Below are 19495 nucleotides of genomic sequence, written 5' to 3'. Positions count from 1 at the left end.
ATGTGTTTTTATACACAATGAGAGAAGAGTGATTTCTTCAGGGACAGGCTTCACTATCATCTTCAGTCTCACCTTCGGCCTATATTGAGAAGCTGTAACCTCAGAAAATCTTCCACATTTTTCATCTTATCATGTATAATTCAGAGAAAAGCAGTGCCATTTATCCACAAAGGAGCTCTGTAATGACAGTTTGGGGGGGGGGTGCGAGTCACACTGACAAGTCTGTGTTGGCTCTCGTTCAACGAAAAGGTTAAAAATAGCAGTGGAATGTGTTACACGGTGCATCTATGTAGCTGGTTTAAGACTGGATTCAAACCATGTCAGAGACATCAGGGAGAATAATTCTGTGGTGGATTCTGGATCACTGAACAAAGTCTAACATGTTTGACAAGTAAAATGTGATTTTATACAACCTTAAGGAAAAAAATAAAATAAAAATATGACATTGACTTTCAAACTGGGGGTTGATAAAATCATGTTAACATGTAAAAAAGAATGTGTCCAGAGTTTTTTGGGGGATGCCGTTAATTGCATTTTCAGTTGTCCATTGCACAGAACCTTTTTGAGCACACTTCTTCTCCGCACTGATATTTGTAAGGACAAAATCAACAAACAACAGCATTTTTTCCCCCCACATTTTTCTCATCTAGGTGAAGTTGATCCTCGATCCTATCTTCCCTTTACTACAACCTCAATGACCTGGAAACCGATAAGAGGTCAAGATGTTGAATAGTTGGTAAGCTAAAAGAATAGTTTCCTCTCCTAGAGAGTTGACTAATCAAGTTATTCATGTTTATTCACATTACTCTTGCTCACATTACTATTGCCAGCCTCTCTACACCTGTTAAGGCAGACTTCAAGGTTTTGCTGTTAATCTACAAAGCATTAAACTGAATTATTTCTTTGACTTATTTCTCTGACTCGTAAACAAGAATCCGTACGCAACAGTCACAATTTGCATTGGAATTTGTAAACAGACATGTGGAGGCAGGGCTTTCTTCTACACAGCTCCATTTTAGTGGAATGATCTACTGACCCATATGAGAGATGCAGAATCACTCTTAACCTTTAGTTCTTTACTGAAGACTGATCTCTTCAGCAAGTCCTTTGATTAAATGGATACGGGCCCAGGTGCGTGAAAATGAACAGCAAGGCATTGGATTTACAAACCATCCTTGCTGTCTTTGCCTGGCATGCTCCCCTCTCTGCACTGGTATCTCCTCTCTCCAATGCTATTATGGGGGCTGAGTCACTGGCTTATTTGTGTCACCCCATATTGTCATCCTTTTCACCATACTTCATCTGAATGGGTTGAGTCACTGACAAGTCGAACACTACATGTGAGGATCAAAAGTCTGCACAATGATAATAAAACTTGGGGTTTCAGCTAATCCCCACAACGGTTACTCCAGCCTAGGGGTTAGGATTTGGGGGAAACTTAGAATTGGGCTCAGTGTTAGGTTTAGGATCAGGAATTGTGGGTAGGATAGGTTTAGGTATAAAGGTTAGGCTATTGAGATTAAAGATACGGTATTGGGTTAGGTTAAGCGTTAACACACCAGCAGTATGTCAGTGTTGATTAGGATATAGATCATTTTATGTTTCCATCCCTTACAATCAAAGCGTAGTGTCATTGATTACATTTAAAAGTGTGACATTTGACAGCACTCTTTGAAACGCAAACAAGTGGTCATCTTTCAAAATGGCTGAAGTAAATTTTATGCGAAGGTAAATACCGCCATTAAATCCATGCCGTTAAATACAGCATTGTCGGAAAGCTTTGCCGAGAGAATTAGATGTAGATTAGCAAGGCTGTCTCAAGAAATTAGCTAGCCTCCTTTTCAATGGCTAAAAACAAACGACTCAGAACTCAACAGACTGCTCAGGAAACGAGAGTAAATGCACATGTGGCAAAGTGCCAACGTCAGATAAGTTCTGCCATCTGAAATCGAATCAAGCTGATTTGCCAGTCCTGCTGCTGTCAGTGATCGTGCTGCTCAAGGAACGGGTGGCGGCAGAGGGCGGAGTCAGTCAGGGCGCCGCCCCTCAGACTTGCTCTTCCATGGACAAGATCAATTATTAACGGAGTATCTAAACCCTGAGGCACTTCCTGTAGCAGCCTCCCAGTGGGCATCAGACAGGGCGAGCAGCTGCTTGTCCTCCCCAGGCCCCCTGCACCAAAGTGGGCCACATGTTTCATCAGGCCTGTATGGCTCCTCCACCAAGCCCCTGCTTGCTTCCACATCGACCCTGACGCACCCCTGTGGCTCCTTGCAGCACACCAGTCACGGAAGCCTGGAAATAACCTCCTCATCGATCACTCATTTTAATTGAGCACTCGCAAAGAGCCTGAATGCGGGTTGTTCTGCCCGCAACTATGACCTTTTGACTGTCATCTACGGAGGCCTGATTGTGCGTTGGTGCGTGCGTGCACGCTGGCATGCATCGTTCAGGTTTGTGAGTGGGAGCGCGTGAGGGCTCACCGTTGAATATTTGAGTCCTGGTGAAGATGAAGCTTCCCAATATCAGCCTGTGTCACATCATAATAGGAAACTGCTCTGAATAAGATAATCAGTTACAGTTTTAATCACTTTATAGCTCATGGTACACAGATTGGACGTCATCAATATAATGTTTGTTAATTACATTGACTAAGTTAATTAGATGAAATGGGACACTCCCAGCACACTGCCTCATTAAGAAGTAGGTTCGTTTCAGTACTTTCCAACCAAGAGCACAGCAAGATGCAATGGAGCAACAATCAGAAACTCTCCACCAGGGATGCCCAACCCTGTTCCTGGAGATCTACTGTCCTGTAGGTTTTCTCCTCAACCCCATTTGTGACTAACCTGATTTAGGTTTTCATCCATCTAATTATAAGAATCAGGTTCGCTGACTTAGAGTTGGAGAGAAAACCTACAGGACACTAGATCTCCAGGAACAGGGTTGGTCAGCCCTGCTCTACACGCTTGCAGTGGCGAGAATGCATGGATTGAACCCCTCTGCATGTAGGCTGTCCTTGCCACACGCAACAGTCTACTTTTATAAGTTCAATGGGACTAAACTCAATGTTGAATTAATAATGGAAAACCAGGCCATTGGTACTGCTGAGAATATTCCCTTCCATTCGCATGATCAAAGGGGCCAGAGGTTGGTTGATTTGTTAACACACACAGCTCCAAAACCATATGTTTTCCCCTGCGGCAGGGGTGCCTGTTCAATTCCAGCGAGAGTCCTACACATTTCTACTCCCTCTTCTCTGTGTCCCTGCTCATAAACCAATCTTTCCATAAAGAAAATACGAGTAGGAAACAAGTTCGGTATTCCATTCTGCCTTAAAATGAATCAAGGACTACTGTTTTAGAAAGAGAAAGCCATAGAGCTAGGAACGACTGGAACTACACACCTGAGATCCGTGGTGTCCTATCATTAAACAATAGAAGACCAACGCAAGGGGGCAAGAAAAAGGAATTCTATAGGCTTTGCTGTGGTGCCAAGTCATTTCCAGGCTATTAGTGGTCCTCCATTTTCGGACGTTCTATCTCCTCTCCTCTGTGACATGTGGAAATGAGGCGAAGCGCCTCAAATCTCCAGCCACTGATCATCACGCTTGAGAACACCTGCATGCTGTTGACAGAACGATGTTGGCCGCACAGGGGACTAATTCACTTTCCGCCGGCTGACGTGTGTTACACTCTCCCACCGCTAGACAAAGGTAATGATCACCAATGTCTGGCCATAAATAGACTAAACTACAAAGGTTTTCCAGTGACAGCCCCGCTGTATCTTGTTCATGTACGTTATGATTCGACACACTGCTTGCTTAACATCAGATTTCCCTATGATACATTGATAACTGAAAGGTGAACGCCAGGATCATAAGCAAGACAAATGTCAAACATATCCTACAAATTGCTAAAGGTCTTCCTGTAAGAACTCTTACTCTAAAAATCTAAATGAAACCCTTAAAATACACTACTATTTTCATAATAATAACCTTGGCATAATGAAAGAGGACAGTAAATCAATAATTCAAGATGGCCTTGTGATATTGACCCAATTTTGATCTCAAATCTCAAAAGTCTGAGATTTAAGGCTAACCATGCAGAGGAGATATGTAAAGGCAAATCTGTGTTTTAAAAAAGATCTGATATAATGTTACCATAACCACTGAAATAAGAGCCAAGTTGGGGTCAATTCCAATTCAGTTCCAGTGAATTCAAAAGAGGAACCAAACTCCTAACTCAAATATTCCCTATTAAAATAATTGAATAGAACAGGAATTCTTGCATATGTCCAGAATTTGACTGGACATGAAATGGAATGGACCCTGATAACAATAATCTTAAACGTATTACAACAAGAACACCATTGTGAAATCGAGTAGAACACTTTTCAACTATAACAGGGTTTCAATCTCATACACTTGATCATAGCGGCTCTTCAATCTTGGCAGTCAATTACAGCCGAAGACCTGTCGTGCAGCCTTCTGCCTGCCCTGTCATGCTTCACCACGCTGAATCCACACTCAGAGGCTTGAATACCCCCGGTTCTATATTGTGCATCAAGCACCACAAAAGAGAGGCCATTGGAAGTGTTATCCCATTGTCTGTGTGTGCTTAGCCTAGACACAGCACATGATGTTGTTACCCAAAACCTCTAGGACTTCTGGTCAATGACACAAAGCAGAAGCCCTAAGGTCGTACCATGTGGAAATGTTTCAGGACCATGGACAACGGTCACAGTTGCCTGCCTTAACTCTCAGTGGATTATGGGTGGTCAGTAAAGAAGACCTCAGTGTGTGCATGTGCGTTGTGTGCGTGTGCAATGTGTGCGTGTGTGTTGTGTGCGTGTGTGTTGTGTGCGTGTGTGTTGTGTGCGTGTGTGTTGTGTGCGTGTGTGTTGTGTGCGTGCATGCATATGTTTGAGGGGAAGATGGAGAGAGGAAGAGAGAGAAACACATAGACCCACTGAGACAGAGAAAAATATAAATGTAAATATTTTTTACATGTGTTTTTTTTGTAATATGGTAATCCAGCTGGTGTGTGTGTGTGTGTATGCGTGTATGTAATAGGCAAAATCGTTGGCTCTGCCCTAAATTGGAGTAGAATACAAAAACAAAAACCAATGCTACATAAATCCTATGTACAACTGCTACAGGTTCTGTCCATGGTTCTGATTCCACAATTCATGGAAGCATATCCTTGATTATAGAACAAATGTGAACAGGATAGACAATTCAACCTATTTTAAAAAAAAACTTTTTGTTGAAACTGTACATGTGAGTGATTACACTTAATCAAAAGGATATGGCCATTCTATGACCTTCTTGGCGTACTTCCGAACAATGTTGTCTTCTCCGAAAATGAAGAGTGATCTATTGACGGTGAAACAGTTCTGTCTGACAGGGATGGGGTTGTACAGGGCCATGGTGCGGGCTCTCTGAGCTTTGGTCTGTTTGAAGGCTGGGGACACACCACCACCTGTAGACACAGCCGGTCCCTCCCGGGTTCTGTTGCGCTCGGAGTCCCCATCCCGGGAGGCCAACAAGCCGGGGACGTCGTCTCCGAACCGGGCCATTCTGCGAGGAGCAAGGAAAACAGGGGAGAATGAAAAGGGTTAGCTCCTGGCAAGCAGGGCGGGGTGAGGCAATCGATTTGACAGAAATTAAACTTGTTTTTTGTCCATCATTATGTCCTTAGTCAAGGCAACAAGTGATGATATATAATAATATCCGCCTGGAGAGTCCACATGTAAATATTGCTCCGTTTTAATGTTCACAGTTTCAATTTAAGCCATCACAACGGTAGGCTGTCTATCCTTGTGAATAAATAAAAGTCCACGCACGTCTTCAACGAGTAGGAATGTTACAAAGCAACACAACTGTCAATTGTCCAATAGACAGGATAAGATTAAAACCAAGTATGAAAAAAGAAAAAAAAAAGATAACTCGAGAGTCAATTTGTCAAACGTGAACTTCAATCAATTCACTGAAAAACACAATCTCCATTTAAAATCCATTGTGGAGGTTTCATCCACACCCCTCTGCAACATTTCTCAATACAGGATCGACGTCTCCCGAAGGTTTGTCCTTGTAAGAGATGAGAGCATTTTGTACGGGTCCACGGATGAACGGAGATTGCTTGTCATTACACCGCTGTCTTCATCGTCTATTTTCCTACTGAGCATCTGCTATTAACACATTCCCACTGAAAAAGAAACAACAACAAAAAAAACAGCGCGCAAACTTTTTTCCTTATCAAAAATGTTGCTTCGCTTTTCCGTGCCACATGAACCGCACCAAGCCCTCGATGCGCAACAAGCTAAACTGGAAGTCACAAAGGTAGAGGCACTATAACCCACGCTATCCTTTGAGCAATATTCTCTGCAATGAGGTAGCAAGGTCTTACATTAAGCAACGAAAACGTGTCTGCTGCATTAATTTGGTCTCTCCAGTCAAATTTAGAAAAATTTAAAAATGTATGATATTTAAAATTAAAATATCATACTGGACGACTGAAATTCGATACATTATAGAATAATTGTATAGCCATGGTGATAATTCAGAAGATTATTTAACATTGTATATGAACTTAAATGTACTAAGAGCTTCCACAGTCTAGTAATAACATTTATGTAGCCTAATGCAAGTTACAGTAATGGGAATATATGTTATGTAAATATGATCAAGATATTAATAATCTTAATTCAGTTCACACACCAACATCCCAGTAATGTTGGTTATAGGCTGCAGTACGTAGACTAGATGTGCTATCTTGAATCAATAACAAACACCTACTTTTTTGTTGTAACCTCTTGTTTGTTTGTCTCTTGTGACTGTTTTCTGTTTTAAAGAATCGTACATCTCTTTAGCACGTTTTAGCGGATCCTTCATAATAAAACATATTAGATCAAAGTTATTCATCTGAAAAGGCGACGCATTTTCAGAGTACCGCGTAGGTTATCTTTTTTGCTGCATATGATATCCACTATCAAGACACAGTCTGCACCGCCACGAAGATAAAAGGTAATTGCTGGGTTAATTAAAAGTCATTGTCTCAGGACATGACCTCCCAGTGAATGTGCGTTGCGTGGGAGAGCCTACATTCAAACACGGGAGAGCTTACTAGACGCACGGGCCGAATTCCAGAAGAATCAAGTCTCAAACATGAACATGGATACAACATTGGTAAAACATTTAATGAAAATTTTAACCTGAGGAGTAAACAGACAATCTTCGTCAACTAAACGTTGAAACTCATTGGAACCAAAGAAACAAAAGTAGTATTTTATAGTGGGAATGGAAATTAAGTTAATCCCTATAAACTTGCCATAACTATTAGTCTACAAAAACCTATGTGCACAAACCTGTGAAATCATATTGAATGGTCATTCTATTACAAAAAGTTATTTTGTGTGGTGAAAAAATGAGAAAATATGGATGTACTGAAGAATTATACTAGCACACTGAGACCAATAGGCTGTGGTAATATTAATAGTTATGAAGAGGGCAGAGATCCAGTAACCCAGTATCCTCTAATATTGAGGTCATTAAAAAGACAGCTGCACAGCTTGGAGTGTGGAAATAGAACAAAATGGAAATCATCTGTTATTATCCCAAGGTAAATTCTAAGGTTTAAGTTACATTAACATAAAGCCAAAAACACAACTAAATGTATATAGGTGATGTACAAATGATATATTATTTGTTTACATGTGTAGTAAGTATAATTTCTGAAAATATATAAGTATTTCTGAAAATATATAATCTGAATTTTATTCAGATTAAAGCCATGTGTTATCGGTTCTGTGGAACTGGTTTTTAACATTGGTAAAAAAAATGAATTTACACTGACATGACATCAGAGAACCTATTTAACAAATGAATAGATACAAGACCATGCTTAAAAGCATCTGTCAGAACTGAGGTGAAACCTGATTATGGGATGTTTGTCTAGATTAGTCTAGAACTAAACAAGTATTTTTTAGGGACAGATCCCTGATCGTGGCGCTGGGAGGCTCTATGTATAGAATAGACTTGCTCTTTAAATAAGAGCCCCTATTACACAAAGGCCCCAGCTTTCCCAAGCTGTCAGAGCCTTCTTTGAAAGGCCAATTATCACAACAACAAAAAAGACCTCAAAAGGATGTATACAAAGTGCACCAGGGTTTGGAACAAGTAAACAAGATTGCTTGTGTATCTGTGTTTGTGTGTTTGTGTGTCTGTGTGTGTGTGTGTGTGAGTTTGTGTGTGTGTGTGTGTTTGTGTGTCTGTGTATGGGTTTGTGTGTTTGCATGTCTGTGTATGATTTTATGTGTCTGTGTACATGTTTCTGGGTCTGTGTATAAGTTTCTTTGTCTGTATGGGTTTGTGCATCTTTGTATAAGTTTGTGTGTCTGTGTATGGATCTGTGTGTCTGTGTATGATTTTATGTGTCTGTGTATGATTTTACGTGTCTGTGTATGATTTTATGTGTCTGTGTATACGTTTGTGCGTCTGAATGGGTTTGTGTGTCTGTGTATGGGTTTGTGTGTGAGCAAGCTACCTATGAGCATGTTTCTGCATACATGTCAACACATTGTCATTATCTACTGAATGAATGCATGCGATGAAAAGCATTGGAGACCTTTCAGGAAAACAAAACTGAAAGAAAAAGTACTCAAACAAGAATATATTATCATTATTAATAACAAAGACAATTAAAATGTTTTTAATAAAAAAATAACATTATAGACCTACAGTATCATATAATAGTCCTACATCCAGATGGCACATGTTTGCACAACTTTGGAACATATGATACAAGGTTAAACTGTAACATGGAGAACATGGAGCTCTTTCCAGATATATTTAAAATTCTACACTTCTCCATTGGTTATACACCATTCAAGTGTCAAAATGTTGCTCTAAAGTGTTGGTGACATCTTGCCAATGTGCAAAACTCTCAAGGCTACATTTCCCCTATGCATTTTGTTACATTGGCCAATGGTGTGGGTGTTTACTGAGCAATGATTAAAGTAAAATCATAGGCTTAAGGCTATAAGGACTTTAACAGTCTTAAACGTATACTTTAGATGCCTGTGGGCACCCAGAGTGGCACAGCAGGATTTTAATGTACATCCGATATGGAGACACTGAAGCCAGATTGAATGGATGTGTTGATTACCTCGACAATGATAGGACAGAGATCTGCTAGCATTGCTTTGACCAAGGTAGTGGCCATTGGGCTGGGTTAGGTCAAGGTAGTGGCCATTGGGCTGGGTTAGGTCAAGGTAGTGACTATTGGGCTGGGTTAGGTCAAGGTAGTGGCAGCACATACAATGGGGAGAACAAGTATTTGATACACTGCCAATTTTGCAGGTTTTCCTACTTACAAAGCATGTAGAGGTATGTAATGTTTATCATAGGTACTCTTCAACTGTGAGAGACGAAATCTAAAACCAAAATCCAGAAAATCACATTGTATGATTTTTAAATAATGAATTTGCATTTTATTGCATGACATAAGTATTTGCTCACCTACCAACCAGTAAGAATTCCGGCTCTTGCAGACCTGTTAATTTTTCTTTAAGAAGCCCTCCTGTTCTCCACTCATTACCTGTATTAACTGCACCTGTTTGAACTCGTTACCTGTATAAAAGACACCTGTCCACACACTCAATCAAACAGACTCCAACCTCTCCACAATGGCCCAGACCAGAGAGCTGTGTAAGAACATCAGGGATACAATTGTAGACCTGCACAAGACTGGGATGGGCTACAGGACAATAGGCAAGCAACTTGGTGAGAAGGCAACAACTGTTGGCGCAATTATTAGAAAATGGAAGAAGTTCAAGATGACAGTCAATCTCCCTCAGTCTGGGGCTCCATGCAAGATCTCACCTTGTGGGGCATCAATGATCATGAGGAAGGTGAGGGATCAGCCCAGAACTACACAGCAGGACCTGGTCAATGACCTGAAGAGAGCTGGGACCACAGTCTCAAAGAAAACCATTAGTAACACACTACACCGTCATGGATTAAAATCCTGCAGCGCACGCAAGGTCCCCCTGCTCAAGCCAGTGCATGTCCAGGCCCATCTGAAGTTTGCCAATGACCATCTGGATGATCCAGAGGAGGAATGGGAGAAGGTCATGTGGTCTGATGAGACAAAAATAGAGCTTTTTGGTCTAAACTCCAATCGTCGTGTTTGGAGGAAGAAGAAGGATGAGTACAACCCCAAGAAAACCGTCCCAACCGTGAAGCATGGAGGTGGAAACATCATTCTTTGGGGATGCTTTTCTGCAAAGGGGACAGGACGACTGCACCGTATTGAGGGGAGGATGGATGGGGCCATGTATCGCGAGATCTTGGCCAACAACCTCCTTCCCTCAGTAAGAGTATTGAAGATTGGTCGTGGCTGGTTCTTCCAGTATGACAACGACCTGAAACACACAGCCAGGGCAACTAAGGAGTGACTCCGTAAGAAGCATCTCAAGGTCCTGGAGTGGCCAAGCCAGTCTCCAGACCTGAACCCAATAGAAAATCTTTGGAGGGAGCTGAAAGTCCGTATTGCCCAGCGACAGCCCCGAAACCTGAAAGATCTGGAGAAGGTCTGTATGGAGGAGTGGGCCAAAATCCCTGCAGCAGTGTGTGCAAACCTGGTCAAGAACTACAGGAAACGTATGATTTCTGTAATCGGCAGTGTATCAAATACTGGTTCTCCCCACTGTACGTACACTATATCATCTTGATATTACACTGAAAATAAAAGAGAAATTCAATGATTGGTTGAAGAAAAAACTATACTTAATCTAGAAATATATACAGTGCCTTTCTCAAAAAACATGTCAATATTATTGGCAAGTTTTAGTTCATGCACCAAACCCTTGCCAAGATAACTACATTGAGTCTTCCAATATAATGTTTAATGGGGTGGGAGAAGACATATCAAGAGTTTTGAGACCAATCATACATGCATAATCTCTCTAGGTCCTTCAGAGTCCACTGGCCTAAGGACTCTTCAGCTCAACCCACAAATCTTCAGTGTGGTAGAGGTCAAGGGACTGGGATAGCCAAAGCAAAAGCTTGATTTGGTGATAGCCATCTTTGTGTGGATATGGACACATTTTTTTGGATCACTGTTCTACTCGAAGATCGAATGTTTCCAATTTTTGCCTGAGGCAGGCAGATTTTGGTTAAACAAATCTCCTGATTCTTGACAGAATCCATTATGCCTGGTATCATAACATGATTTTCAGGGCAAAACAGCCTTAAAACATCACATATTCACCAGAAACTTCCCAGATCTAGGTGTGCAAAGCTGGTACAGGCCTAACCAAGAAAAGTAAAAGCTGTGATCACTACCAAAGGCACTTCTACAAAGTACTGAATAAAGGGTCTGAATACTTATGTAATATATATATATATAATTTTTGTTTATAAATTGGCATAGATATGTTTTTGCTTTTTCATTATGTGGTATTGTGTGTTGCAAAAAAACATCTACAAAACAAAATGTGAAGAAAGTGGAGGGGTTTGTATACTTTCCGTAAGGCTCTGCATTTCTGCTCGTGTGGCATCTTGGTGATTGCTGTGATGTTGTCCAGCTGCGGTGACGATCTATATGAGTTAAAATGATACAGCCAAACTTACAGTTGAGCCCGTAATCTCAAGGGGGAGAAGTAGGAGTAGGGGGTTTGCAAAAAGTCACCTCCTGCTCGGTAAAGAAAAAGTTTGAGGGAAGGGGTGGAGGTCAGCCCATGTGGCCTATTAGTGTTACCTGAAGGTTTCAGCAGTCACCAGTTGAAGATTAACATGAGGTTACCCCTGTTGTTATTAACAATGCCAAAGTGGTCATTTCTGTGAGCTTTCAAGTGTTAGCCTGTATAATTGGCTCTGTGGTGGTCATTTTCATTACATGGTAGTATTAAAGTCATAAAACACCTAGAGATTTTTTATACAGATTCATATACTCTTAAAACAACTTTCACAATGTTGGCTTTGGAGTTCATGTTAACTTTCATTTAGATAAGGAGCTTTGTTTGACAAGAATTGAGGGAGAGCATCACTATACTGGATGTTAATAGTTGCCGGGTTAAATCAAACTCGTAAACTGTCTGCTTACCTATATGTGTTACGTAAGCACCATTTAATTAAAGCAGTTAGCAGAGGAGTATCAGCTTGAAAAATGTCGCCGCTACTGCATGAATAATTCTGCATCCTTTTCATCTTAACAGTAGTTTCCATAGCGACAGTACACCATTGAATGTCTGATTTGTCCTCTTACTTGTCCAGACTGGGCATTGTAAAAAGACACCTCCTTTTTCCCTAACCACCACCACAGATCCTGCTTCTCAAGATGCAAATATTCACAATGCATCATAACTCAAAGGACATAATCATGTAGTTTCAACAGCCCATTTTTAACTTAGACAAGTATTAACACTAGCAGCTTAAGTAAAGGTAGCTAAATAATCAAAGGAAAAGACTTGCATTCACCCATTGACTGACATTAAAAGCAGACATATGTTGCTTGCATAAGTATACAACCCTACACATTATTAACTGGTAGAGCCATCTTTTGCTGAAATAACATCTTAAAGTAGTGGTAAGTATGTATCAGATCTGCACCATGTGGCAGGAAGTTTGGCCTATTGTTCTTCTTTGATTCAGGTTGCAATTTTAAAGTAGTACCAAAGATATTGGGATTGATATCAGGACTTTGACTGGACCGCTGTAGGACATTCATGTTTTTGTTGCTGAAAGGTCAATTTCCTCCCAGGCTTCAGTTTTTTTGTGGACTGAAGCAGGTTTTCTAACAGTATTGCTTGTATTTAGCTCCTTCCATTCTTCCTTAAATTTAAACAAGACGCCCACTCCATATGAGAAGATTCCCCACAGCATGATGCTGCCACCAGCATACTTCTCTGTAAGGTTGTTGTGTTGAGGAATCGGCAATGTTAGGTTTGCACTACACAGAGCACTTTGAGTTTTGGCTAAAAGGCTTTAAGTTGCTCTCATCTTACCACAAAACCTTTTTTAACATTGCAGCCTTGGTCACCATTATCCGTTCTGGTGGTTGTTTTTGGCCAATCTGTAGCTTCTCTCATGAATCATCTTCTTTTTCAAGCATTGAGTAATAAGGGACAGCCTTTTCTTGGCAGTGCCTGGGTGGTGTGACAAAGCTCCCACTTCCTTGATTATAGATCCAACAATGCTCACTGGGATGTCCCAACACATTGAAATTAATGTGTAGCCTTTTAAATGCTTAGTTTCTCTGAAAGTAGTCTATGGTCGTTTGGCAATTTAAAAAAGATGCTCAAATGTATTATATTTATTTTTAGTTAGCATTACCTAAAGGTTTGTAATGGCTATTAAAAGAAAACTGAAACATGGATTACAATTTCTCTTGGCCCATAGACTATTTTGAAGATAGGTAACCATCTTACATCATATAAAAAAACATTAAAATATAAGAATTTGGTTGAAAGGTCCATCTTGGTTTTTAGAAAGCGGCTAAAGGGATGGGGCTGGTGAAATGTCCCTATTCTCAGATTAATAAATAGAGCTATAGCACACAGATAAAACACCCATGCAATTAAAATAATAATAGTATCCATGTTTTGAGGATATATGCAATATATACAATAACCTGGTGGTGCAATGATCTGGAAGAAATTTGAGTTAACTGTCTTGCTCAGAGATAGAATGGCAAGGCTACCTTGCCACATCATATACAGTTTCATAAGATAAAATCTGATTGTCTTTTTGATTGTTATGGGGAACAACAGTTAACTATATTTCATTCTTCAATAATCAATTGGTATTAAAGTAGGTCCAAAGACAAATGTGTCAATCGGAAGTCAGCCCTTTAATCAGCTAGTCTGTGTGTAACTGTCAGTATTTGACAAAAGGACACCTGCTGTGTGCTTACCTAGGCACATCATAGTGATGTCATTATGGTAGCATGAAAAGGTCAGGTGAGGACAGTATATTTTTAGCCACTTTGAGATGCTAATGATTGGATTAGCAGAATAATTGACCCTCCAGTGTTGTCTGCAGAACAGCATTAAAAGTCTGTGTCAGAAACACAACAGCTGATTTTCATTCATCATTGCACTTCACCAGAACTGTGAAGAGCAATGAAACACATGTATAGCATTGCTGCAGCATTGCAAACCACAGCCTTAGTTTGAGCAGTTAAGTGTTTTCTTCACGCTGTTACCTAGCAACCAATATATCCTCTTCCGAGCATGTTAATAGCGAGCAGTAACCATAAACCGTAGCTTACATAAAATTCATATCAATCACACCCCTCTTCAGCGTTACTGCTGCTATGAAAACCAAAGATGCATTTTCAGTTCGAACACATTCCATCACATCGTATAATGATTCAGATTGAGATGAATGATTATTCGGCATGTGGGTGAAATGGGCAGTTGATATAAATAACCAGATGTAGTTTCTGTTGGAAACTCCAGCCACAGCCTAGGGTGGTCTAAGTAGCTGGCTCCAGAGCAAATGTGTTGCTGTAGTGTGGGTTCAAATCCAGACAACTGCTCTTTCAGCAAAGAAAAAACGATTCACCCTACATTTCACCTCTATCCTGGACAATAAAGAATAAAACGCTGTAAAAACAGGTATCTTTAAAAGAAAAGCCAGCCACTTGCTCAACCATGTCCTTACCAGTATGATCAGATGTGTCCACCAGCTCATTACCAGGTTGACCAGAAACATAGCAGCTTATACTCTGAGCTACATTTCCTCCAGTAAGATATTGACTATTTTCATTACAGAAAGAATTACAATAATAACTTAAAACAATTAATTCACATGCATTCTCATGAAACTCAGATTAAGAGAGCAGAAAGTGTGACCTAAACTCTCAAAATAATATGAAATAACCATAACCCAATTAAGCACAAAATCTAGCATGCTTTTTATTTTGCTATCTTATTTTTTCAAGGTCAGAAATCTGTATGACCACCAAAAGAGTTGGTTTTATAACTAGCTGTTTCAAACAAAGTCACTAGGCAGGTTTTTGAAAAGACACTTAAAATGGTGATACAAAGATACAATTAGTATGTACAGAGGAACACCACAAGTAACACTCAGCAGACAGACAATGCATAGCACAAAAAGGAACAGCCAATCACTAGGGTTTGTGTTCACACACTTAATTGTCCTTTAGAAACGTCTTTAGGTTGTGTGAACGTAACTGCAACACAGTAAGTGGTACAGTTACAGGCGTCTAAAGGCAGTGTTCACACAGTAATCATCTAAGTCAAAGAACTTTCACTTAGGGGAACCTGTGGATATATCATCAAATCAAAAAGAAAAGCCTTGCCATTTTAAGGGCACTGGACGTTTTCCCCCCAAAATGTAGGAGTTGGACAACCTATTAGGAGGGTCCTTAGACCACTCCTTCAGACAGAATCCTCCCAGGTCCTTCATATCTATTCTTTCAGACCACCCTCTTTAGTCACACGTTTTAAATTAGTTTCACACACAAAAATTAAGATGCCAAATGCATTATGTTGATTTGGTGGCCAATTAACAATTTCTTTCCTGTGGGTGTTGATGTGTGTTGCTGGATCTGGTACTGGGTTTACTTAAGGATACAGTACAACATACCTTTATGGGCTCCAAGACCAGAAGAAGCAAAATAGTCTTATCACATCAAAGATCCACCAGCCAAACCTCTTTAGCAATTCACACTGCTGGTGTGTTTGGTGTTCAAAATACCATGCATGAGCAAAATATAAGGATGCCAGACAGTGATTGAGTCTTCTTTATCAAGGCAGTCTAACTTCAGACCCCACTGTAATACAGCCCTGGTTCTTAATGTGTGTAAGTGCTTGTTATTTCTATTAAAGTCCACCAATAAGACAGATGAGATACTAAAAGGGATATTTCACTCATCTATGGCAATAGAAGCATCTGTGTTTGAGCGGTAATGGGATGTCGGACTATTGTCTTACAGTGTTCTCTGGGCTTTTATCTCCCTCTGGTGGAGGAATGTAGGTTGTTACGTCTCTAAAATAAATTAAAAATATATATAATTAAGCTAGTTAAACATCTGTGTCCTATGCATTCACACAGGAAGTACACCAACAGAACAACATTTATACTTCAAATATCTGAAAACATTTGTGTCAAAATAAAGGGTCTTTCAGGTAAAAAGAGGAGAAACAGAAAAGAGAACTGCTGAGGGAGAAAACTGGGGAGTAATCGGAAAAGCCACAAGTAAACCATATCCAATGTAGACTGAGGATGCTCTCCCGTCTGTCTACTTTCTTTTTAATGAATCAATCCAACTGTTCATACTGCATATCTCTTCAGGGATCTGACAGAATATTAAAATGAATGAATGTTATAATTAAATTCATGCTGGCAGCACAGCAGATCAATATTGGCTGTAAATCTCTCGCCCTCTACAGCAGAGTTATCAGTAGCTGTTCCCTCTGAGAATACACGGACAGCCCTGCCGGGTTTATGTGTGGCGCAGAGACACTGCACCAGGACCAGGGCATGAAACGGGGTGTGCCGGGCTCCTTCCCCCCTATCCGACAGCCAGCCCCACGGCTCACAGCTGGGATGTGAGCGGAATAGCAGGAGGCTGGAGAGACAGAGTTGGGAACTTACTGTAACTGAATTGTTGGAGCCTGGACAGGTTGATCGAAGGGAAAGCTGCTAGGAATCCCACAGACGACTCATTCAATCTATCTGAAACTGTCAGAGTTTAGAGCCTCTCTTTCCATCAAAACGTACCATTCAACTGGTGTGAAATGGCTGGCCAAATTTGTGATGTCTGCTGGTAGTGTTTTAGTTACATCGCCGGCTCTGAGACTCTAGGTCAGGAGATTCTATACGGACTCGTATTACCCGGCAACAAACATTTATTTTCAGAATTTGTTGAAGGTATATGAAGATTTGGGCTAGGTTTAGGGTCAGGGTTTAAGGTTTGGTTAAAGTTAGGGTCAAAGCAAAAGCCAGTTTGAGATTTTGGTTTGTTGTTTTAGACCTCAGACGTGTCCCATGTGGCTCGTCCCCAAGTTGTTGTTTGTGGTTGGATCCCAACTATTCCACTAGCAAATTATAAATGAACCCACTGCATCCTTTTCATCTCTAATCTCCCAATGTAAATACATTTCTTGACCGAGGGAGAGAGCCCTTCTGGGTTTTGCAGCAGCAGGTAAGCCTAGCAGCTAAAAAAAAACCAAAGGTTGCTTGATTTAATCTCAGAGCCAGCAAAGTTCTAAAACTAGATCGCTCCCAGGTCATTGCTAAAATTTTAAATGAGTTCTCAGTCGTACTATATTGTAAAATAAGGGTACAAAATGTATGAGATTAGTTTTTATTAAAGATTGAAATGCATTTGGCAAGGCTTGACATGCAGGTTGGTTACCTTTTTATGGTCTTCATATTTTTGTCTTCGTCTTTGGGTGTTTGTACTTTCCATTTGTTAAACAAATCACACATGTCCCTGGTGTATGATTCTTATTTATTCTATGGTCAATAACAAAATATCTGAAATACTCCACTATATACAACTGTCTACCCTGTTTATCTGAAGTGAGTCTGAAGATTTTACCAAAATAGAAAGCGGTGAGCTGTCCTGGGGAAATAGCAAATACCACTAATGGAATCTTAAGTTGGTGCCACTCAGTTTTTATGAAATAATGGGATGAATATGTGATTTAAATCAACATAACAATGGATTATTATGGATGCAGTTCGAATCCAGGCTCTTGTGGCCTAGGATAGTTCAGTGGTCTAAGCTGCTGCCTCCAGTGCTCATGTATTGCTGCATCATGGGCTCTTCAGAACACCCCCTTCTGCAGCCAAATGTTAGAGTATAGAATTAGGTTAAAGTTAGGTTTAGGCATATCTTGTTTAGTGTTAAGGAATAGACAACATGTTTTGGGGGTTTCAGGTCCCAAGTATTGAAAAACAAATGTGTGTGTGTGTCAAGTACAGCAATTAATCAGTTTAGGGTACCCCAAAATCCCCTGAACCATATTTGCTGCATGCAACAAGATGAATAGAATCCCAATGAACAGTTCCCTTAATCTCCACCAGAGGGAAGAGACAACAGATAAACAGAAAATAGTAAAAGACATGCTGGGAGGGATGTACATCAGCTATTTGTCAAATGGCTCCAAGGAGCAACATTAGTCCACACACTGGAACATTTGGTTTGTAAGTTATATGGGCAGTCAAAATTATAGATTACCCACATGAAGAGAGAGAAAGCCAGACAGCCAGAGAGAGAGAGAGAGAGAGAGAGAGATATCTGTAACGGCATCTTGGCTACCCGAAACAGGGCATCTTGGCTACCTATAGGGCATCTTGGCTACATTGGTAGGGCATCTTGGCTACTCGGTAAGGCATCGCAGATACTCGGTAGGGCATCTCGGCTACTTCAATATTTATAGGGCCTCTTTGCACTTTGGATTTCTCATTCATGTCAATGGGCCATTACAGCTTTATATGAAAAAATACACATATGACCAAAAATTATTCCTTGTTAGATTACATATCTCTCCTGTCTATTTGTAATGATGTCATGTAAACTACAAACCATTAAAACTAGAAATGTGTAATATAATTAAACAAAAACTCATTGACTCTATTAACCTAACCCTAATTCACAAAACTAAATTGATGTTAATAGATATTTTAGAACATTCTGTGAGATGGTATTTGAAGTGGAGAGGACAAAAACATACCTTTATTGCTGTTAGAACCATGTCTTATCATTCCAACAGGGCAATTACCATAAATAACCCTGAATAGAAAAAACAGGCAATGTTGCAAAAACAACAATTGGCAACATTTGGAAGTAATGGCAAAAGTAGCTTACCTTTAACCTGTTCAATACCCAAGATAATGTAACAAATCTACAAATTCGTTATATGGGAGTATAAAATCCAGCAACATCACACTAATATCTATAGGTTGGAACCAGATCAGATTATATTACGGAGGAATTCTTTAGTTATAGATCCTGAAAATTAACCCGCAAAGCATTCAATTCATCCTTATGGAACAACCCCTGACCTCTGTGTAAAACATGAAAGCTTGGGAGTTGAGACTATTGCTTAGAATATGTCACCTGGAAACTAGTCTTGAAGGAGTTGCTGAAGTAGCTTGCCTGTATCTTTATCTAAGGCCAAGATATGGCCAGAAATCTATAGAAATTATTGTCAAAATCACCATACAATTCAAGACTAGTTTCCAGGTGACATGTTCTAAGCAATAGTCTCAACTCCCAAGCTTTCATATTTTACACAGAGGTCAGGGGTTGTTCCATAAGGATGAATTGAATGGTTACATTTCCGGATCAATAACTAAATAATTCCACAGTAGAATTGTCTGATCTGGTTCCAACCTACAGATAACAGTGTGGAGTTGCTAGATTTAATCCTCCCAAAATGTTACCTATTGTTATTTTGGTATGGTTGCATGTTTAGTGCAGTCACAAACAGTCAAAATTGTATGGCGATTTTG

The 19495-nt window shown here is 40.1% G+C and overlaps 1 protein-coding gene across 1 annotated transcript in view; it reads right to left on the bottom strand.

Annotated features, from left to right (window-relative positions):
• The window catches only part of LOC105029164 (voltage-dependent R-type calcium channel subunit alpha-1E), a 153833-nt gene that overhangs the window by 94832 nt on the left and 39506 nt on the right, over positions 1-19495 (bottom strand). The window contains 1 exon segment of the mRNA XM_034293847.1: positions 5312-5581. Coding sequence (XP_034149738.1) covers positions 5312-5581 — 270 coding nt within the window.

Source organism: Esox lucius, chromosome 8, assembly GCF_011004845.1.
Source record: "Esox lucius isolate fEsoLuc1 chromosome 8, fEsoLuc1.pri, whole genome shotgun sequence".
In the NCBI taxonomy this organism is placed as follows: Eukaryota; Metazoa; Chordata; class Actinopteri; order Esociformes; family Esocidae; genus Esox; species Esox lucius.
Note: the sequence above shows the minus strand (reverse complement) of the source record. Positions and strands in the feature narration are given on the sequence as shown.